Source organism: Salarias fasciatus (assembly GCF_902148845.1).
Source record: "Salarias fasciatus chromosome 23 unlocalized genomic scaffold, fSalaFa1.1 super_scaffold_20, whole genome shotgun sequence".
Lineage (NCBI taxonomy): Eukaryota > Metazoa > Chordata > Actinopteri > Blenniiformes > Blenniidae > Salarias > Salarias fasciatus.
In genome coordinates, this window is record NW_021941230.1 from 7,488,146 (window position 1) to 7,501,329 (window position 13,184).

The window sequence follows — 13,184 nt, forward strand, 5'->3', positions numbered from 1 at the left end:
CAATCATTTTTTTCCAGCCGTTTTCCTTCTTCAATGCTTAATTTCTTTTTTCTTTCTTTGCTTCCATCATTCCCTCTTTTGTTGTGATGATGATATCACTTTTTTCTGAGGTTTTCCTTCTTCAATGCTTAATTTCTCTTTTCTTTCCTTCCATCCTTCCCTCTGTGTTTGGAAAGTTGATATCAATCGTTTTTTTCCTGAGTTTTTGTTTCTTCAATGCTTCTTTCTGCCCCCCACAATTATTTCCTTTAGTTATCTTTTTATAAATCTATTCCACCTTTTCACACATAGGGTCTATACTGGGGGTGCATGTGAAGATTTTGCTGGGACCACACATAGGGCTCATAACGGGGCAGTATGTTGGCCCCCCACTGAGGGTTTGAGGGGGTCCCCTCCTGGGGGAGCATGTGGGGCCCGTGATGGAAGTGTGCGTTAGGCTCCCACTGAGGGCACACGTAGGACTGAGATTGTGGAAGCAGGCAGGTCCCACACTGGGGGCATCTGAGGAGAAGCTGCTGCTGTTGGAGTGGGAGAGGCTGCTGCTGGGGGTGTACCTGTGTCTCTCGCTGGGGTTGCATGTAGGCCTCATGTCGGGGTTGGACAAAGGGTTCGCGCTGAGGACGCGCGTCAGGACGAGACCGGGCCAGCACCACGTAGAGCGCCTGGGTGCCCAAGACGTGGCCGTTCATCCCAGTCATGGCCCGGCTGGCCTCCTCAGGGGACGAAAAGCAGACAAACCCAAATCCTTTGCAGCGTTCCCCCTCCGTCATCACCTGCGGAAGAGACACAAATTAAACTCAATCAGTTCAGGTATGAAAACATTCAATTAAACATGCTCTTTCTCAGAGTTCCTACTTATATCTTTAACTATACCAATGCCTGTCACCTCAATTTACACAAGACTCATTGTGATATGACAGGAATTACCATAAGGAGTAAGAAATCCATTCAAATTTGTAATTCACTGCTAGTTGACTGCTCACCTTGACACTTGTGATGGTTCCAAAGGGACTGAAAGCTCGGTGCAGACGCTCCTCATCCATGTCGGAGTCCAGGTTGTGGACGTACAGATTGACCCCCTAGTTTATTCAAGGACAAAGGAGAAGTTAGTGCCACCCCGAATAACAGTCTTTAAACAGTACAGCCTGGGCTCAAAGGTCCTTTGCCACTTTCATTTTGAGCATGACGGATCTGCTCCTCAAAAAGTGACTGGACGCTGGAGTTAAGTGACCTACTGACCTGATACCTGGATCCGCGATCCAAACTCTCAGGCTCAAACCTGCGCGTGAGCTCCGTCTGCCGCTCTGCCTTTCTCTGGGCACGAGACACGTACAACCGCCGGCCGTTCAACACTTTACCGTTCAAGTCGTCCACCGCCTGAGAGGAAATAAACATGGGTATCGTGATTTGAAGCAAGCAGAAATGCAGAGAATATGTGATCTACCCATCAGTCTTCCTCAGAAGTGGTTCTTACCTTCTTGGCGTTCTCGTGGCTCTCAAAGCGGGCGAATCCAAATCCTTTCGAATTTCCATTGTCGTCTGTCATCACACGAACGCTGGATGTGGGTCCTGTCCAAAAAAAAAAAGCAGCTGGTCAACATCGGTTCACATCCTCAGCTGTGAATGCTGAGTGGAAATTAAATCTGACTCTCTTACCGTATTTGCTGAACAGCTCCGTCAGCCTGTTGTCGTCCATGTCCTCTCCGAAGTTCTTTATATAAACGTTGGTGAACTCCTCTGCACTTGTGGCGAGCTCCGCCTCCCTGTCTTTAAACGATCGGAACGGCTCAATAGTTCTGTTGAAGAAAACATCATGAAACATTAAGTCAAATGTGTCAAAACCTGACTTCGGAACTTGTAGTAAGCAGGTTCGAAAAGTTTAAAGAACGGAAATCACACTTACACGATCTGGTCATTGAGCAGCATGCCGTTCAGCCTCTGAGTGGCGCGCTCAGCCGCCTCCACGGTCTCAAAGTGCACATAGCCGTACCCCTTTGAGACGTTGTTGTCGTCACAAACCACCTGGAAAGAGGAAGAGTTATGAGTCAAACACATTCACAAGCATCATGAATTTTCCTAAAAAGTTTTAACACTGTTATGACCCCATACTCACTTTACAGGACAGCACAGTCCCGAAGGCTGAAAACGTGTCCAGCAAGGACAGGCTGTCGATGGATTTGTCCAGGTTCTTAATCAGGATGTTCCCCGCTGCGTTGGTTCTCTGGGAGGGGTCTCGTCGACACCACATGATCCGCACAGGCCGGCCGTTGACGACAGTGAAGGCCAGGTCGTCCAGCGCTCGCTCAGCTACACAAAGACCACAAGAAAAGAAAAAAAACATAAGCGTATTCACAGGTTCGCCCCTCAAAATGCAGCATCAGACATGAATTGAAGAACATTAAGATCGACTGGAGGCACAGCGCCTCCTTTAGAGGTTGTTTAGACAAAACTCACCATCTTCACGTTTCGTGTAGTTGACGAAGCCATAGCCGAGAGAGCGGCGGGTGATCCGGTGTCTGCAAACCCTGACAGAGATGACCTGCCCCACCTGGCTGAACTTCTCATAAAGCATCACCTCTGTGGTGGTGGGAAGCAGGTCTCCCACATACAGAGAAGCTGATGGGTTGATGGGCGCAAACTGGTCCAGAATTGGCTTTGTCTTCCTGTAACCTGACATCTGTAAATGCAATGTTCAGAAGGTCATTATTTTCATAAATGTCCAGTAACACATCAATGACAAATACTATTTCCAGTTTTAGTGGAAACTCTCACTTAAAAAACACGTGTTCTTACATTTGTCGGTGAACAATGCTCTTGAGGTTTCCTCGTCTGGTCAAACATACTCAAATATCCTCTGTCAAAATGAAATCTGAAGAGATCTAGCAAACACAAGCTAACTCAGTGATGGATAACTTGGTGGGTGGGTGATTCTTCTCCAAAGCGCAAAGCTTCGACTGATCCGGGCGTCTGAATAGTTCAGAGTGGTGAACTGCAGGCTGAAGATGCTGGCTGTCAATGCTGGTGATGACATCACAGGTTTGATTCAAAGTTGCCAGGCAACTCAGGCGACGATGTCATCAAATTCCCCCGGGGTAACTTGGACACACTGTTACTATGGAAACCAGGTTAGACATTACATGCAGTATTAATGCAGTACAGTTTTCTGGTCCCCACGGCCACATTTCTGGCTCAATCTGAACATATTATACATCAAAACGTAGCTAGAGTCCTTGTGATACTGGCAATGCTTTTATTTTTTCTGTATCTCAAATGTTTCTCTCGCCAGACGCGTTTGTTTGAGGAGACGGCAGAATTTCCTCGCATCCGCTCCAATGCATTCTGGAAAGAGATTTTCTAGCTGAAAACCAAAAGTTTACGCATTTTTACGAACTCATTCCTGCAACATGGATGATCCTACAGAAATAAAAATGTCAGTTTAATCCTATGAAATGCTTCTGACGGTTTTCACTTCAGGTTCACCAGCGGTTTTCACTTCAGGTTCAGTCGTTGGTGGGCTTACTCAAGACACTAGGCCCCGCGGGAGAGGCTGAGCTCAACTCCGGCTCCCGTGTAGCTCGCCTCCTGGCTCCCAGCAGACCAGAGAGCTGACTTCCGCCGCCATCAGTTCAAGCAGCCTGGAACCGTTCACACCCTTCACGACCTTTCCGAGTGGCTCAGCTGCGAGTCCTGGTGCCTGAGCTTCGACAGCCAAGTCAGTACAGCAACCAGCAGGGAGAGACAGTTTCCCAGGCCGGACCTTCGCACCAAGCCTCCAGTGGCAGTCCTGCACAGCCTTAACGAACCTTCCGGGGCTGTGTATGCACCAAAACCTGGGGAGAAGAAACATGTGAGGAAGGCTTATTGTCCCTACTGTCAGAGTGAAGACCATTACCTGAGTCAGTGCGGTGAGGTTGCCAAACTCACCCAAGAGCAGCTCAAGCAGTGGATCACAGTCAACAAGCGGTGCTGGCGCTGCGCGCGCAACCATCAAGCAGCTCGGTGCACCTTGAAGAAGCCTCGTCACATCTGCCAAGGGAAACACCTCCTTGCCCTCCATGAGATAAATTTCAGGCCTGAGAGGAATAATAGAGAGGCTGCACCTAAAGAAGAGAGTTGCCTTACTGACTCCGCCTCCGGCTCCCTCCTCCTCAACAGGCCTGAAACCAGTAATCGGGTCATGCTAAAGGTGGTTCCAGTACTTCTCCATCACAAGGGAAGAACCATTAGCACCTTCGCCCTGCTGGATGATGGTTCGGAGAGGTCCATGCTGTTACCAGCCGCAGCCAAATCCCTGGGCATAAAGGGCACTCCAGAGAACCTCCCCCTACGGACAGTCCAGCAGGACATCCAGGTGCTACATGGACAAAGGATATCCTTCCGGGTTTCCCCAGCTACTAACCCCAAGATCAGCTACAAGGTCGACGGAGCCTTCATAGCCGGTCGCCTCAGCCTAGCCCAGCATACTTACCCTATCGAGCAACTGCAGAAAAAGCACAGACACCTCCGTGGTCTTCCTATATCGGCCCTGAAGGATGTCAGGCCATCGCTGCTCCTTGGCTCCGATCAATCACACCTTATAACACCTATAGGACCGGTCCGACTTGGATCACCTGGCGGACCGGCAGCAGTCCACACTCGGTTGGGGTGGACCCTCCAAGGTCCAATCGGTTCCATGGGGCGGCCAGCTAACTCTGTGCAGTGTCTTTCCACCTCTGTTCCCCCACAGATGGACGGACTGAACCGCCATGTCAAGAGGCTTGGCCAGATGGACGCTGTCCCTGGTCGACCTGAAAGAGAGGTGACCCGGTCCAAACAGAACAAACAGACGGTCGCCCGGCTGGATGTCAAGACAACCTGTGTTGAGGTCAACAGGGTGAGAAAGTATACCACGCCCCCATTGCAGGCACCGAAGAAGTCCGTCATGGCCTGTCTGCGGAGAACGGAGCTGCGGTTCCTGACAGACCCTGGGCGGGCGACAACCTACCAAGCCGGTGAGCAGAAGCTGACTGGAAGCTGTACTGGGCGCCACGTGGTTTCAGCCCCTAATCCTGCAGACATAGCCAGTATGGATCCGGTGACACCCGACAGCTTCCTCATGGGGCGGCCTGATGGCTCGCTCCCCCCGGTGGTGCACCCCAAGACGGAGCAACTCAGCCGTCGCCACTGGCGACGCTCCCAAGTCCTGGCGGACCAATCCTGGTCCTCTGGGTTTACAGGACGACACCGTCATTATGTGGATGGAGCCCCACTACCTCCAGCCCATGGCCGACTGGACTGGGCTGGAGTCTGCAGAGCAACGACGGTCACTTCAGACCTGCGGACATTGACATCAACGGACACCTCTTCACACAGCCCGTAGGCCGACTGGCGAGGTTGCCAGTCCTCCAATCGGTAGAAGACCTTCCTTCAACGTCTGGACTCTGTAAGGCTGATTGAGCCTCTTATGGCATGCAAATGTTCTATGCACATTTGGGGGCGGCTGTATAAAAGGCTGGGTTTAGGGAGTGTCCGGGTTGGTTCCTGGCGGCCGGAAATGACGACGGGTCGTCAGCTGTGGCGTGTTAATGTCCCGAGGAGCGAGTGGATTAGCAGATCCCCCTCTTTGAGTTACCTAAATCCTTTGCCTACGAGTCTGTGGTACCTCCACCTCACAGACGTGTGCGTTTGTCCCGATCAGCTGTGATCCCTGTTCCTTCTGCGCCGCGCTGGTCTCCCTCGTTACAGCAAGCATTTCGGCTGCGACCAAGTCGTGCCTGTGTGTCATCCGGTAGTTTAATCCGTTTTTATTCCCTTAATTGATAAATCGAGTGTCGGAGTTCTCGCCGATGGAAGCGCTTGGTTTGTTCACCCACACTGCGAGTGGCGGGTGGAGTTAGTCTAGCTTCCGTGTTGTGGGAGCGTTTGTCCCTACACCTGCACAGTCCGGGCGGGTGGCGTTTATTTGCCCCTATGTTTGTTGTTCTTCATTCAATTATGTATTTTTTTGTGTTGGTGTATATCACATGATTGATGTGAATGATTTATGTTAATGTATGAGAAATAGAGACTGAAGCTGATTTCTTTATTATTGTTATTTCCAGAAACTGATTTGTGATCATGGGCATCAACTAATAAATACACTCCTGAAGAGCCAAACCTCCTCATCCTCCTGTGTTCTGACCGACACCCATCTTGGTTGCTGAATCAACCTAAAGAACTGCGCCTCACGCCTTTCCTCATTTACACTCACAGTAAATAATAATCTTTTTCATTTTCACCTCTCGGTTATCGACGCACGACATTTCTTCAACGATACAAACTGGATGAAAAATAATGGATGTGTCACACTTCCTGCAGGCAGGTGGGGGCGTTTCTGCAAACGCACTGATGAGAGATGAGGCAGACCTTGTCATCGATCCGAGCAGAGATGGGGCGCCAGTCTTTGGAGGATCCATCCGTCCGGCCACCCGGTTCATATCCAGGACTAACCTATCGCTGTTGATTGGAAAATCGGTTCTCTTTCAGTCTGTGTGGTTTTTGAAGAAGTCTTGATGCAAAAGTCGTCCGTCTGTGATAAAATTGAGATTTTCTTGAATCCAGCTTGATTAAAACTGACAGAAAATATCGGGGACACGCCTTTTCTCTGTCGCGAAAACGGACATACATCATCAAATTATCCCTACATATGTCACATCATCTTTTTCGGAAGGACCTTGCGACGCTCCACATGTGCTCGGTTTGTTGATGGGAGACAAAGTTTAGCCACACTCGCCACTTGCTCGGGGCGATTTTGACGCAGAGAACGTTTATGACAGTGAGCTTTCACAGGGGACCAGTAGGGGGAGCGCGAGAGCAAAAGTTGCATGGTTTTGCTTTCAAAATAATTGTAATAAACAGGTATACAAGGTGATGAGAATGTGTGTTTACCCGACTGTTAGATGAGGTTGTTGTGCTGTGAGGAAGAGGATCCTGGCTCCAGGGTGGGAGTGGGCAGCCTTCATCTCTCCTCCTCAGTTCAGGGTGGTCCTGGCATCATGCAGGCCCTTCAGGAACGCCAAATAAAAAAAAACACAAGCAGCCCATCAGCAGATGACATGCTGCAGTCTCATCTAGTTCAAGAAATATGTTGCCAATAAAAGGAACATTACTGTACTGACATGTTTTCATGTTCATAGTTCTTGAAACCAGCAGGCTTACCAGATCAGTGTGAGCTGTGGGCTTGCTTCTGACTGGAGAGGAGATCCACGTCAGGTTCCATTCCAGTTTCAGAAAGTCTCAGAGACTGACGCAGGTGTCGATCTGACTGATGACACATCCTGGGTTTGAAGGGTTGTTCGAAACAGAACATTCTCCTGCTTCTCAAAGCTGCATCCAAGCCATCAATGGGGTCTGGGCCTAACAGAACTGCAGCTGAAGAGAGGAGACAGAATGACAATGGAAGAGATTACTTTTTTTTTAAGTCACGAGTGAATTAAGCAATCACATTTGCACATACAGCAATTAAATTACCGCTACCTTCCTGAATGCAGGCTGTGTTACTCAACCATGCATTTCTTTAATGAACATTATCGCATGACAATTCGGTATTGGTGGTGGACAACCATAGACTTATATGAAACAGACATACTAGCCGCATTTCAGCTGTGCAGCTGGAGCCGGTGCAAACAATAGACATATGTACTGATGAACAGACAGGGCAGGATCATTTAGATGTTTAAAAATACCGACAACATTTTGATTTGATTCAGTGAAAGGTTGGAATATGCAGAGCACACCAAAGAACATTTTCATCCACAGCGAAAAATTCCACGTGAGCAAAGGAAACTCAGTGAGGAGCCCATGGATGAAACCACTGACACGCCTGCTGTGGAGACCACACCCCCACTAGGAGAACCTCCGAGGATGCAATGTGCATAAAGTTGAAAAACTGAAACTAATAAGTTTCAACACTTTATATTTTCAGGCAAGTCTTAGGTTGAATGTAATCCTCTTGTCTGCAGCTACAAACACTCAATATTAAACCTATCAAATATTTAATACTTGCGTCTTCGTTCTGTTCTTTCTTTCAAGACAACATTGATTGTAACATTTTTGTTAAGTTTAAATCAACAACTTTTGGCTGAGAATTTGTCAGACATTCATGATGCTCTCGTTTCAGTGTCTATCTGCATTTTTATGGAATTTCTTTCCAACATAACTTGGGAACAGACGCAATTTGAACTATCCCCCACAGTCATTTCTCTTCGTGCTTTCACTGAAGGAGACACGTCTCGCTCTGAAGAATCACTGTTACTCTCTTTTTCCACCACTGACTGTGTGAATGTGTCTCTTTTTTTTAACGGCAATCCATGTCTTTGCACTAGCCTGCAGATAAAGGATGGCCAGACCCGTCACTGCCAAAGCGTGGCCCGTGAACATCTCTGTCTCCCTGGTGCCTGCAGCTATTGGGCCTCTTCAGATGCTATTTCCATGGACACACTTATTTAAATTGCTTTCTTGAGAGTCAAGTCAGTTTCTGTCAGTCATTTCTTTTGAGCTGCTTCATTTTTCAGTCCACATACAAGCCTGTCCCTTTATGAATCACTTCATGTATCCCCAAACTCACCCTTGCTCTATACTTTCATCAAAGGGATCAATCGAGCCAATAACTAGAGCCATTCTGTGTCACAGCTGTTGATTGTGGCACTACTTGGTTGCATATGATTCCCACAATTTACTCACAGTGTTCGTTGTTCCTGGTGTACCGTTGCCGGTGTTGCCGGTCCACTCCCCCTCTCCTCCTCCTCCTCTCTGTGCTGTTGTACAAGTTACATATTGATCTATTTTAAATTGAGGTATGAGTAGCGAGTCACGAACCCTTTTTCATCTGTTGACTAACTTGTAACACCACTTCAAGTGTTTCCTCAGCTCACAGCAGCAGTGAAGCTAAACTTGTTTCAAACCTAATCTGAAAGTATTCAAAGAAAGTGGTTTGTTGTGTTTACTTGTTCTGACAAAAATTAATGTTACTTATGATTGTCTCACTGTTTATCTTCTTTCTAAACCACAATACTCCACATTTTACCTTTTTAAAGCTTTTTTCCAGCATTAAACAGTGGACGGTCTCTGAATTATATCACTGCATGCAAACCTATGATTGTTAACAATAAACTCATCAATTCAGATCATTTTAGTTCAACTAGTTTAGTTTGAAAATTATTTTGGACACGGACAGTGACTATCCATTTTATAAGCATGTCATTAATGAGACTCAAGTGGTTGAATATCACGACTTTGACCTTTTAAATACAGTGCTGAATACATACGTTTTGTTCATACTCACGTTGCTGATGTGCTTAAAATCTCACTCATGGCGTCGACGGCCTGAATCATCTGGTGCTGCTGTGCTCCCGGTCGACGGTCATGAAGTTCAGCTTCCAGTCATTCTGAGTGGTGAATAGCTGTAAGAGTGACAATTAAAGATTTTCATTTAATTGCGATCCATTAAATTTTCCCAATTCCCTGGTCAGAAGAAAGGATCTTGTTTGCGGTCTGGGGCACGATCATTTTCTGAGGGAACCAAACGATGGACAGCAGAGCACACACAAACACAATGTTTTGACTAATTCAGCATGATGACCGATGTAAAGCATGGCTCGGGGTTTCGGTGTTGGGCGGGAGATTCCAGCCAGAGAATCCTTTCATCGGCATTAATGTCCTTATATGGTTACAATGACATGTGTGTGTATGTGTGTTTGGTTGAAAGAGAGAAAAATAGACATAATACAGTCTTATAAACAATAATCAAGTAATAAACAGTTATAAACACAAAAAGTAACAATAAATAAAGTAATAAACTACCGTATTGACCTGAATATAGTACGACTCTGATTATGAGATGACCCCTATTTTTCAAATATCATTTTGTGAAAATAAAAATATGTTGACAACAATAAGGTTACTCATAAAATTAAAGCCGCAAGCGGCATTGGTCGGGACCGAGCCTCCACGCTGGCCAGCGACTGAGACGTCCACCGACTAACATAAAGCTTTTAGAATCTGTCTTCCATTAACACAGAGTTGTTAGCATCTCCCATCCACTAACATGGAGTAGTTAGCATCTCCCATCCACTAACATGGAGTAGTTAGCGTCTCCCATCCACTAACATGGAGTAGTTAGCATCTCCCATCCACTAACATGGAGTAGTTAGCATCTCCCATCCACTAACATGGAGTAGTTAGCATCTCCCATCCACTAACATGGAGTAGTTAGCATGTCCCATCCACTAACATGGAGTAGTTAGCATCTCCCATCCACTAACATGTAGCTGTTAGCATCTACCACCCACTATCATGGAGCTGTTAGCATCTCCCATCCACTAACATTGAGTTGTTCGCATCTCCCATCCACTAACATGGAGTAGTTAGCATCTGTCATCCACTAAGATGGAGTTGTTAGCATGTCCCATCCACTAACATGGAGCTGTTAGCATCTCCCATCCACTAACATGGAGCTGTTAGCATCTCCCATCCACTAACATGGAGTAGTTAGCATCTCCCATCCACTAACATGGAGTAGTTAGCATGTCCCATCCACTAATATGGAGTAGTTAGCATCTCCCATCCACTAACATGGAGTAGTTAGCATCTCCCATCCACTAACATGGAGTAGCTAGCATCTCCCATCCACTAACATGGAGTAGTTAGCATCTCCCATTCACTAACATGGAGTTCTTAGCATGTTCCATCCATTAACATGGAGCTGGTGGCATCAGTCATCCACTAACATGGAGTTGTTAGCATGTTCCATCCACTTACATGGACTTGTTAGCTTCTCCCATCTGCTTTTGAGAGTCATTGAATGAAGGCAATCAGTGGCAGAGTTTGATTGACAGCTGCTGTCAGCTGTGTAACTGCAATGCATGCCCATATATGGTAATGTGAGTTAGAGTGGAGAGAGGAGAAAATAAAAGTCTTTTTTGGGGAAACAACTGCTCCTTGTTCCTTTGCTGTTTGGCATAACTGAACAAAAAATATCACGTTTGATAGGAAAATTTGTTGTCTTTCAGTTGGTGAGGCTTTCAGAGCAGTCAGACTTTTAGTTTGGACCGTAGAGGCCTCAGTTTGTGAGAAGCGCAAGATTTTTCCCCATCTGGCTCCATTATAACTGAGAGCAAAAAAAATGCAAAGCGCACCCCAATTCTTACCTGTGTCAACATGCATATATCATCATATTTCCCCACTTATGTTACATCATCTTGTTCAGGAGAACCTGCTGGAACTTTACGTGTGCTCGGTTTGTTGATAGGAGTCACGGTTTAGCCGTAGTCGCCACTTGTTCGAGGTGCTGAAAAAAGGCGACTTTTTTCCTTTTTTCCCCATTATAACGGATGAGGGCCGGAGAGAGGCAGGATTTCAGACTTCCAACTTTGAACGCTAATAAAATGCACACCGTTAGACTTTTGACAAAGTTGTTCACAACTTTTGTAGAGAAATTTGTCCTCTTTCATGCCGCGTGACTCTTATGTCTGTACGACAAACGGTCTCGGAGGAGATAATTTTTTCGTGAGGAGTGATTTTGATCAAAATTTTACTTTGAAAGGGAAATAGTGGACTTCCTGTTGGATTTAGGTCAGGGGTGTCAGCGCGTGAAATGTAGATCATGATGAGATGAACGCGTGAGTGTTGGTTTGATCTCTCTACGACATTCCTGCAGGTCGCAGCAACTGTTTTAGACGTTTTTGGGGATATAGGTGGCGCTAGAGAGCTGATAGTTTTTATTTTTGTATTTAATAAAATTTTTCGCCGTTCACGATGTGCGTGCCAAATTTGGTGAGTTTTCGTGCATGTTTAGGGGGTCAAATTTGCGTTTCTTTGGGCGTTAGTATAATAATAATAATATAGGAGAACGACGACAATAAACGAACGAAATACAATAGAGACCTTGCCCTACGGGCAAGGTGGCCTGCGGCCACCTTGCCCTCCGGGGCTCGGTCCCTAATAACTTTTTTTTGTACAATTATTCTAAACTCAAAAACTCACAACAGAGATAACATTTCACGTGATTTAAGATAAAATATAAATTATTGTAGTATTAAATAAAAAATAGTTTCTCTTTCTCAAAATAAGGAACAATTAAGTACCTCAAAGGTTGAATAACTGCAATAATGATGTAATTAACTTTATAACCATCAAATCCAAGTTCAATTCAACTTCATGAACATTAATAATTTTGGCCTCTGTGAATGTTGGATTCAGTTTATCATGTAGGTAACAGTTCTTCAGAAAGAAAGCATGAGATTTCAGCAGGTCTGAGTGTTTATTACTTTCTCCTGAAGGCACTGTGAAACTGAAACAAGATAGTATTTAAAATCAAAGCCGCTAGCTCAATGCTAACTATTAATGGAAACGCCATTATCATGCTAACGGAATTGGCATCTGCGTTGAAACTTCAAAAAAAACGGACAAACTCACAAGAATCAATTTCACCTCTATCCTGAACATCAACTAAGTATATTCGAGTACTTACAGGCAGATATTTTCGATGCAGTGTTTGAAATGAACCTTAGAAAAACAAACACCAGCCACGCTGCTCAGCCTTCTTCTCACACTGCTGTAGGCTTACACTCTGTCCAGCTCACTAGCTCCCCCTAACGGGGCGGCTGAGCCACTGCATGCAAGCAGAGGCAGTTCAGGTCACCGGTACTTTGGCTCGTCCTCCATTATAGCACGACCCCATTTTAGTTTAAACCTGCTAATAATCGGCTCTTTTTGGCAGTGGCAAAGGATTTAAATGGCATTTCGATCCGGGACGATTGACCCTGCAAGTGACCCGGGTTTCAATCAGCTCGCTTCAGTGGGAAAGGCAGACCTGGGTCGACGAGGTAATTTACGTGATGACGTCGACATAGCGTGCCTTCGTTTGCACGCTTGTTGTTTTTGGACACAGCGTGAGATATCCTTCATCAAGATGGACCCAGCATTGGCAAGATAGCGAGATCAGAGAGCTTCTCTTGATCTGAGGGGAAGAGGAGATTCGTCAACGGGACTGTGCGCTTCTCCATTGTTTACATCGCTGTGCACTGTCGCGCTGATGATGATGTCATCAACGTGGGACATCATATGAAGCTTTGTTGATACATAGGCTGTGTTCGAAACCGCATACTGTCTACTACATCCTTACATACTCATACTATCCATCCTGCATCCTGCTTACTCAGTCCATC

General features: G+C 46.2%; 1 protein-coding gene across 1 annotated transcript; it reads right to left on the reverse strand.

Moving 5' to 3' along the window:
• Positions 1-432: 432 nt before the first annotated feature.
• On the reverse strand, positions 433-5,935 carry LOC115383619 (polyadenylate-binding protein 1-like). Its single transcript, XM_030085751.1, has 10 exons — positions 5,920-5,935; positions 2,455-2,625; positions 2,114-2,307; positions 1,904-2,022; positions 1,657-1,796; positions 1,475-1,569; positions 1,240-1,377; positions 984-1,079; positions 635-773; positions 433-443 (listed from the first exon to the last, which is right to left on the reverse strand). The coding sequence occupies exons 2-10, from the start codon at positions 2,570-2,572 to the stop codon at positions 433-435; spliced, it is 1,050 nt and encodes a 349-aa protein (XP_029941611.1). The 5' UTR covers positions 2,573-2,625; positions 5,920-5,935.
• Between the last annotated feature and the right edge of the window lie 7,249 nt (positions 5,936-13,184).

Bases quoted from the DNA above. Each gene is read 5' to 3' on its own strand.
- LOC115383619 (XM_030085751.1), bottom strand. From the start codon at position 2,572: ATGCTTTATGAGAAGTTCAGCCAGGTGGGGCAGGTCATCTCTGTCAGG. The intron at 2,308-2,454 runs GTGAGTTTTGTC...GTCTTTGTGTAG, and splicing joins CTACACGAAACGTGAAGATG to CTGAGCGAGCGCTGGACGAC. The intron at 1,797-1,903 runs GTAAGTGTGATT...TTTCTTCAACAG, and splicing joins CTGCTCAATGACCAGATCGT to AACTATTGAGCCGTTCCGAT.